We start from the raw sequence: 9,531 nt of genomic DNA, 5'->3' as shown, positions 1-9,531 counted from the left end.
AGTAATAGTCTTGTCTAGATACTGCCATGGTTTCACCAGCTCCCTAGTACAAGGTTATTATTATTTGGCACGATAAGCCCTTAGCACCATATTGATTAAAGTGTGGTTCATGAGGAGTGGAATCCCCCTTCATGATTTAATTGGCATTAATAAGGAATATTTAGCCTATGGAGCATGTTGATGCAGATCCAGATACCCAAGTACGTCATTTCAATAGATTTCACTTCAATTCATTTATGCCATTTTAATTCAAATTTTAGGATAATCTAAATTACTTTCACCACAAATCCAACCACCCGTTTAGAAAAATTAATTCTACATACAATTAAAATCCACCTCCTCATGGGATCGACACTCGTCACCATTGATCTATTCTACAATAGATTCGTGCGCTTGCGAGTTCAATAAAATTTGCACAACAAAAATAATCAAGCTTGACATCAAAATGTATCGAGGTATGATCGGCTCTTTACTTTACTTAATTGCTAGTAGACCTGATATCATGTTTAGTGTATGTTTGTGTGTAAGATTTCAATCATGTCCTAAGGAATCTGATAACTCTAGGAAATGAGAGTTATTACATAAATTCTAGACTTGAATCAAGATCATTTAGAGAACAAATAAGGTGTTTTTATTATATTTTGCTTAAACATTCATTTTAGTTGAGTATTAATAAGTTTTGTTTGAATCATAGTAATTTGTGCTAAAAATAGATGCATAATTGTAGGTTCTTGGAAAGTCTTAATTCATGAGGGGATGTTGAGACATTAGAAGAGCAAGAGGAGGAAAGAAGACGGCCATAAAAGAAGAAAAAACACAATCGAGAGCAATACAATGCTGTTACGAATGTGGAGCAATCCGTGCTGTAGCAATCTGAAAGTAAATACGGGAGAAAACTTAGGCGCGGGTCAGCACATGCTTCATAATTTAACGCATGCACGCTCATGGGCTTGTGTGTACCCTAATTTGCAATATAAAAAGGAAGCAATACCATAAAGAAAGGCGGCAATGAATTATCATCAGAAATAATTACAAAGGCAAGAAGAAGAAGATCAAGATTGGAGAGTGCTATTCGGCAACAAAAGAAAAGAGCCGTGCCGAATTATTTACCTTTCATTGTGCTCAACTTATATTTTCTCTTCTTCCTTAAATTGTTGGGATGCATTCCAAGTTCAATATATTTGCATTTATTTTTCTCACTCAGATTATGAACTAAATTTACTTGTGGTTGAGTGACAAATAATCCAATGGGTTCTTGACTGCTCTTTTATGTTGTTATGGTAATGCTGTAGCATTATACTCTAGTAGTTTTTATAAATACAACTGTTATTTCAGTTGACCACCCATTTAATAGTTTCAGTTAAAATAGAGCAGCAAAAGGGCATGTCTTAGCGGATATTATTAGAGTATTACTTGTTCTTAAGTCGAGTTTCCTGGATTAGGTTATCTTGAATCCCATAAGGGCAATACTTGAAGTTGAGATTTATGACACTCTAGACATAGGTGTTCACCTTGTAGGGTAGAGAGATTAAAGGTTATAATGCCATACCATAAATATATGAGCAACTGGTCATTGTTAGTAGATTTAAAGGTATGAGATTTCCAACATGTGATAGCTGCGGATGCAGATTTATTCTACCTATTGCTGCAGCACTTACTGTAACAACTAGTGCTAATTTGGTAAACAACAATCACCCCATTAGGAGAGTTTGATCATTCAACTACTATATTCTCAATTGAATCTTAGACACATTTAACTTAGTTTATTTCATTATAGTATTGTTTTATTTTCATCCCTCACAATTATTAGTTACAATATAATTATTCGACAATTGTTTGTGTCGGTCTTTGATTAATTTGCACTATTGTGATTGCTTTAGCATTTTAAGTAGCATCAATCCCTGTGGAGACGATCTTGAATACTCATCACTTTACTACTTGTTGTGTATACTTGCACATTGGCATTGATAATAATTGCTTATAGAATTTTACCAACAAGTTTTTGGCGCCGTTGCTGGGGATTGATTGTTTATTTTTGAAGTGTGAAGTAAATCTTGATAGCGCCAAATCTGATTTCATTTATTTTATTTATTGGCAGATCGGTACATGCATGCGCAAAGACAGATCTGTGATATTTCAATTTGATCCTGAGATTGAAAGGACTGTCAGGAGATTGCAAAGAGAACAAAGGAATTCAGAAATTGCTTCAAGCATGAATAATTTACAAGATGCAAGAAATTTGAATCCTCACAGGCCCTTATAACCAATGAACATTCAAGAAGAGCATAATGACCATGCTAACAGGAGACAGCCAGGCAATAACAATATTATTTACATGGCTGATGACAGAGACAGAGCTATAAGAGACTATGCTGTGCTAACTCCTCAAGTTGTACATCCTGGCATCATCAGACCTGAAGTAGACGCTGCCAATTTTGAGTTGAAGCCAGTGATGTTTCAAATGTTGCAAACAGTTGGGTAATTCAATGGATTGCCAAATAAAGATCCTCATCTCTATCTTAAATTATTCTTAGAAGTAAGTGATGCTTTCAAGATGCTTTAAGGCTGCGGCTTTTCCCTTATTCCTTAAGAGATCGAACAATAGCATGGTTAAATTCGTTACCATTTAATTCCATCACTACATGGAATGAATTGGCTGATAATTTCTTAATGAAATATTTCCCACCAATAAAAAATGCAAAGTTGTGGAATGAGATTACTTCCTTCCATAAACTTGAAGATGAAAGTTTGTACGAGGCTTGGGAAAGATTCAAGGAATTGCTCAGAAGGTGTCCTCATCATGGTATCCCTTGTTGCATTCAATTGGAAACTTTCTACAATGGGTTGAATCCGAGTACAAGGTTAATGGTGGACGCTTCAGCAAATGGAGCTCTGTTGTCCAAATCTTACACTGAAGCTTATGAAATTCTGGAAAGAATTGCCAACAATAATTACCAGTGGCCTTCAGTCAGGCAACCAGCAGCAAGAGGATCAGCAGAGGTACATAACATTGATGCAATTACAGCCTTATCAGCACAAGTTACTTCATTGACTAACATGGTAAAGGCCATGACAGCTAATCCAGCAACAATAAAGCAAATTACTGAACTTTCTTGTGTCTACTGTGGTGAAGAACATGATTTTGATAACTGTCCTGGAAATCCAGCCTCAGTAAACTATGTAGGTAACTTCAATCGACGACCTCAGAACAACCCATATTCAAATACTTACAACCCAGGCTGGAAGCAACACCCAAATTTCTCATGGAGCAGTCAAAATCGAAATGCTCCAGCATTGAATGAACTAAACAGAAACACACAACCACCTAGTTTTAATCAGCAAAGTCAAGGGAAAAGCATATTAGTCAGGATCCAATCACTTCACTGGAAACACTGATTAATGAATATATTGCAAAGAATGAAGCAATTGTGCAAAGTCAATCTGTATCTTTGAGAAACCTTGAGAACCAAATGGGACAACTAGCTACAGCAATGAGCAGCAGAACTCAAGGAAGCCTACCTAGCAGCACATCAGACCTTAGGAGAGAAAGCAAAGAACACTGCAAAGTAATTAGTTTGAGATCTGGAAAGAATGCTGATATCCCAATTGAGGTGAAAAAAAATGGGATGGAATGCAATTTAGCACAAAAACCAACTCAAAAGGGAAGCCTGCTACAACAAACTCCTCTTCAAGACACTGGTTACATGGGTCAAGCTACAGCAACTGTAGAGGAAATTCAACCAGATCATGCTGACAAAGAAGTTACAACACCAGTAGTTACAACTTGCACCAAATCAAACAAACAAAGTTTGATATCCCCTGAAGTTACCCAGCAGTTTAGACATCCACCACCTTTCCCATAAAGGTTCTAGAAGCAAAAACAAGACAAGCAGTTCAGCAAATTCCTGGAATTGCTGAAACAATTGCACATAAATATACCTTTTTGTGGAAGCTTTGGAGCAAATGCCAAATTATGTTAAATTTCTAAAAGATATCTTGGCACAAAAAAGAAGGCTGAGAGAGTTTGAAATTGTTGCTTTAACACAAGAAAGCAGTCATATGCTCCAGAGTAAAATTCCCACAAAATTGAAAGATCCAGGGAGTTTTACAATACCTTGTTCTATAGGAACTAGATATGCTGGCAGAGCACTTTGTGACTTGGGAGCTAGTATTAATCTGATGCCATTATCTGTATTTAAGCAGCTGGGAGTAGGGGAGTGCAGACCAACAACAGTCACTCTGCAATTAGCTGAAAGATCTCATGCATACCCTAAAGGAAAGATAGATGATGTATTGGTGAAGGTGGACAAATTCATCTTTCCAGTGGATTTCATTGTGTTGGACTTTGAAGCCGACAAAGAAGTACCTATTATACTTGGAAGACCTTTTCTGGCAACTGGAAAAACTCTGATAGATGTGTAGAAAGGAGAGCTCACCATGAGAGTGAATGATTAACAAGTCACATTTAATGTGCTAAAGGCTATGAGGAACCCTGATGAAGTAGAAGATTACAATTTCCTAAGTGTAGTGGATCTTGTTGTAGCAGACAGAATGGACAGATGCTGCAGTAATGTACTTGACAAAGTCATCACCTTTGAGGATGTTGAAGAGGAAGATGTTGCAGTAATCCAAACAGATTGGATGGACAAACAACAATCTGATAGGCCCAACAGGTTTATTGAACACCTGAATCTTTTGGACAGAAAAGTAAAAATAATTTTACCATCTATTGAATCACCCCTTAGTTTTGAATTAAAACTGCTACCTTCACATTTAAAATATGCTTATCTTGGTCAAAACAACATACTCCCTGTAATCATTTCTTCTACTTTGGATGCAGGTCAAGAACAGAGTTTAGTAGATTTGCTGGGAAAATATAGAAGAGCAATTGGATGGACCATGGCATATATAAAGGGGATAAGCCCATCCATCTGTGTGCATAAAATCCTGTTAGAGGATTGTTCCAGCAATTCGGTGGAACACCAGAGAAGGCTGAATCCTATTATGAAAGAAGTGGTGAAGAAGGAAATCATCAAATGGCTAGATACCGGAATCATATACCCAATATAAGACAGTTCATGGGTAAGCCCAGTTCAATGCGTGCCAAAGAAAGGAGGGATAACAGTAATGGCTAATGAGAAGAATGAACTTATTCCTACAAGGACAGTGACTAGATGGAGAGTATGTATGGATTACAAGAAGCTTAACAAAGGCACAAGGAAAAACCATTTGCTGCTTCCATTCATAGATAAGATGTTGGACAGACTTGCTGGAAAACAATACTACTGTTTCTTAGATGGGTATTCAGGCTACAACCAGATTGCTATAGCTCCAGAGGATCAAGAGAAGACTACATTTACTTGTCCTTATGGAACATTTGCCTTCAGAAGAATGGCATTTGGGCTATACAATGATCCAGCAACTTTTCAGAGATGCGTGATGTCTATATTTTCTGAAATGGTAGAGCGAACTTTAGAAGTTTTCATGGATGACTTCTCAGTTTTTGGAGAAACATACAAGATTGTTTACACAATTTGGAAGAAATTCTTAAAAGATGTGAGATGACCAACTTAGTACTCAATTGGGAAAAATGCCATTTCATGGTGCAAGAAGGAATAATGTTGGGTCACAATATATTCAAGGATGGTATTGAGGTAGATAAAGCCAAGATAGAGGTAATATATAAACTGCCACCTCCAACTTCAGTAAAGGGTGTTAGGAGTTTTTTGGGTCATGCTGGATTCTACAGAAGATTCATTAAGGATTTCTCCAAGGTAGTTAAGCCTATGTGTTGATTGCTGGAGCATGACAAACCATTTCACTTTGACACAGAGTGCCTTAAAGCATTTGGAGAACTAAAGAAAGCTCTGATAACTGCTCCAGTAGTTATATCTCCATATTGGACTTTACCATTTGAATTGATGTGTTATGCTAGTGATCATTCTGTGGGGGCAGTATTGGGGCAAAGAAATGATAAGGTTTTTCATTCCATATACTATGCAAGCAAAACATTCACTCCAACTCAGATCAATTACACCACTACAGAGAAAGAGTTGCTAGCAATAGTCTTTGCTTTTGACAAATTCAGAGCTTACCTGGTGGGTACCAAAGTAACTGTGTACACAGACCATGCAGCCATCAAATATTTAATTTCAAAGAAGGATGCCAAACCAAGATTAATCAGATAGATCTTATTGCTTCAAGAATTTGATCTAGAAATTAAAGATAGAAAGGGGACTGAGAATCAAGTGGCAAACCACTTGTCACGGCTGGAAGCAGACACTAGTACATTGACAAGGAAGGGCATCACTGAAACTTTTCCTGATGAACAGCTGTTGGTAATACAACAATCACATATGCTGCAGTAGTCAGAATCTCCATGGTATGCAGACTTTGCTAACTACTTAGTAAGTGGGATGCTACCACTTGAGCTGAAGTTGTTGAGTGTTAGAAAATGTATAGTTATAAAGGAGAAAATCGTCATTTTACACTTCAAGTTTTACTAGCACCCTTACTTTTATGTATTTAACCTTCTTGTGATTTAATTACGTGTGTTTTATTTTAATTAAGTATTTTATGTATTTTAGGGGCATTATAGTCATTTCATAATAAAGGAGAGATCAGACGGCAAAACGGACATCACTTTTGAACTCAGGACGGTAAAAAACTTTAGGAGGAGCATAAAAGGAAAAATGGCATTGTTCACATGTACGGTACTATTCATGTGTACGGTATTGTCTACGTTACTGTTCACGACATTGTTCACATAGACGGATCGATGATGTGGCATTGACCAATGATGTGGCATTGACTAATGAGGTGTCACGATCCTGTTGGACTAAAATTCTTATGTATTGTTAATGGTGACGTGGCAGCATATCAGTGGACCAAAAATCTCGTGTACAGTACATGCATTACACAGGATTATTTTCAACCAAACCGCGTCACTGTTCCACCTGGGTCAAACTGTGTTACTGTTCATCCGCATGGTCAAACCGCGTACTGTTGACTGATGACGTGGCGCAATCTTGAGCGTCCAAACTGTTTTTAATCCGATGGCCATGATTTACTCCATGTATCTATAAAAAGGGGGCCTCCCCCCCTAATTTGATATCTCTGAATCCATTTTTGGGATCCATTTTCTGTAATTCCTTCTCCATTTTATATTTTCTACATATTTTAATAAATTCTCATTTTTTCCCTAGTTCAATTATGAGTGGCTAATTTTCTTTGAAGCTTGGGTTGAAGGTGAAGTCTCAACATCTATTATGGGCTTTATTTGGTAAATTTACTTTCTCTTCCCCTCTAATTTTTGTGGATGTTTTGACTTCTCGTCGACAAATAATACTAATCTTGTCTAGTACCGCCTTGGTTTCACCGGCCCCCTAGTACAAGGTTATTATTATTTGGCACGATAAGCCCTTAGCACCATATTGATTAGAGTGTGGCTCATGAGGTGTGGATTCCCCTCTCATGATTTAATTGGCATTAATAAAGAATATTTAGCCCATGGTGCATGTTGATACGGATCCAGATATCCAAGTACGTCATCTCAATAGATTTCTCTTCAATTTATTCTCGCCATTTCAATTCCAATTTTAGAATTTATTCTTACCATTTCAATTCCAATTTTAGAATTTATTCTCGCCATTTCAATTCCAATTTTAGGATAATCCAAATCATTTTTACCATAAATCCAACCACCCATTTACAAAATTAATTCTACACACAATTAAAATCCACCTCCTCGTGGGATCGACACTCGTCACCATTAGTCTATTCTACAATAGATTCGTGCGCTTGCGAGTTCAATAAAATTTGCACAACAGAAGTTTCAGGAGAAAAAGAAATTTCTTCATGATGTTAGAAGTTATCAGTGGGATGACCCACATTTATGTAAGCTATGCTCAGATCAAGTAATAAGAAGATGTATTGCAGCAGAAGCAATACCTCAAATACTGGAGTCATGTCATGCTGCAGCATATGGAGGACATTTTGGTGGTCACAGAACAGCTGCCAAAGTTATGCAATTAGGTTATTATTGGCCCACTATCTTTAAAGATGCTTATGAATTTGTTAAATATTGTGACAAGTGTCAAAGGACAGGGAACATAACTAGCAGACATGAGATGCCATTGACTAACATATTGGAAGTGGAAGTTTTTTATGTTTGGGGAGTAGATTTCATGGGACCTTTTCCCCCATCCTTTGGGAACTTGTATATCCTTGTTGCTGTAGATTATGTCTCCAAGTGGGTAGAAGTTGTAGCATTACCTACCAATAATGTTAAAACTATGGTGACTTTTCTTCAAAAAAATGTTTTCTCCAGGTTTGGCACTCCTAGAGCAATTATTAGTGATGAAGGCACACATTTTTGCAATAAAATCTTTGCTGCAGCAATGATGAAATATGGAGTCAGACACAAGATAGCAATAGCATATCACCCATAATCCAATGGTTAGGCTGAAGTGTCCAACAGAGAAATTAAAAAGATCTTAGAAAAAGTGGTGAGCCCAACAAGGAAGGATTGGTCTTTACATTTGCATGACTCTCTATGGGCCTACAGAACAGCATACAAAACTCCACTAGGCATGTCTCCTTACCGAATTGTTTATGGCAAAGCGTGCCATTTGCCACTAGAGCTAGAGCACGAAGCCCATTGGGCACTGAAGAAACTAAATTGCGATATGTATGCTACAACAGAGCAAATGAAACTTCAACTTTGTGAGCTTGATGAATTACGGTTGTTTTCCTATGAAAACGCAAGAATCTATAAAGAGAGAACAAAACACTGGCACGACAAGCATATTCAACACAGGAAATTCACCCCTGGTCAATTAGTGTTACTCTACAACACAAGACTAAGATTATTTCCAGGGAAACTCAAGTCAAGATGGTCTGGCCCGTTTAAGTTGTTAAAATCCTACCCTCATGGAGCTGTTGATCTTCTAGATGAACAAACAGGCCACGAGTTCAAGGTTAATGGACACAGGGTTAAGCATTACATGTCAGAAGCTTTAATTTCATTGGCCGATAATTTTGAGGATATGCACATTTAATTCAAATTTTTTATTCCCTCAATTATCTTTAGTTACCATGTTTATCTTTAAATTAAAGTCCATTAGAAAAAGGAATCACTGTGCTTAGTGCTCTACGCCATTATTCCCCATCTCCTTCGCAAAGACAACTCTAGAAAACTCTTAAACTCTTTTTCTCTTTTTATTCTCAGGAACAGTAGCTTCAATTTGTTACTGCTACACCAATGCCGAGATACAAGAAAACAGCCAGCCGCCTGAAAGATCCATCACGATTCCAGAGTTACCACGCTGAGGAAAAATATGAAGAATTCATAGAGCCGCGTCAGATTATAGAAGAAAAAGGATTTCAATTCCCAGACCAACTCACGGGAATTGTGCAAACCATTCATAATATTGTAGCAAAGCGAGGATGGTTAGAGTTTTGCAACCACCATCGAGATCCTGTGCTGCCTGTAGTTAAAGAATTTTACGCCAATTTGGTAAGCCCATATCA

At 37.3% G+C, this 9,531-nt stretch overlaps 1 protein-coding gene and 1 non-coding gene across 2 annotated transcripts; one reads left to right on the top strand and one right to left on the bottom strand.

Moving 5' to 3' along the window:
* Nucleotides 1-2,700: 2,700 nt before the first annotated feature.
* On the bottom strand, nucleotides 2,701-2,807 carry LOC112498479 (small nucleolar RNA R71). The gene has a single exon (XR_003065790.2). It is a non-coding gene; the product is annotated as a small nucleolar RNA R71 (small nucleolar RNA).
* A 5,784-nt stretch (nucleotides 2,808-8,591) lies between these two features.
* Nucleotides 8,592-9,059, top strand: LOC127899332 (uncharacterized). Its single transcript, XM_052432689.1, has one exon. It carries the CDS (start codon nucleotides 8,592-8,594, stop codon nucleotides 9,057-9,059), a length of 468 nt encoding a protein of 155 aa, XP_052288649.1.
* Nucleotides 9,060-9,531: the final 472 nt, after the last annotated feature.

The sequence above is a fragment of the Citrus sinensis genome, chromosome 8 (assembly GCF_022201045.2).
Source record: "Citrus sinensis cultivar Valencia sweet orange chromosome 8, DVS_A1.0, whole genome shotgun sequence".
Lineage (NCBI taxonomy): Eukaryota > Viridiplantae > Streptophyta > Magnoliopsida > Sapindales > Rutaceae > Citrus > Citrus sinensis.
The sequence above is the reverse complement of the archived record's forward strand: the minus strand, read 5'-3'. Positions and strand labels throughout refer to the sequence as shown.

Coding starts and splice junctions, on each gene's coding strand:
- LOC127899332 (XM_052432689.1), top strand. CDS start 8,592: ATGTCTCCTTACCGAATTGTTTATGGCAAAGCGTGCCATTTGCCACTA.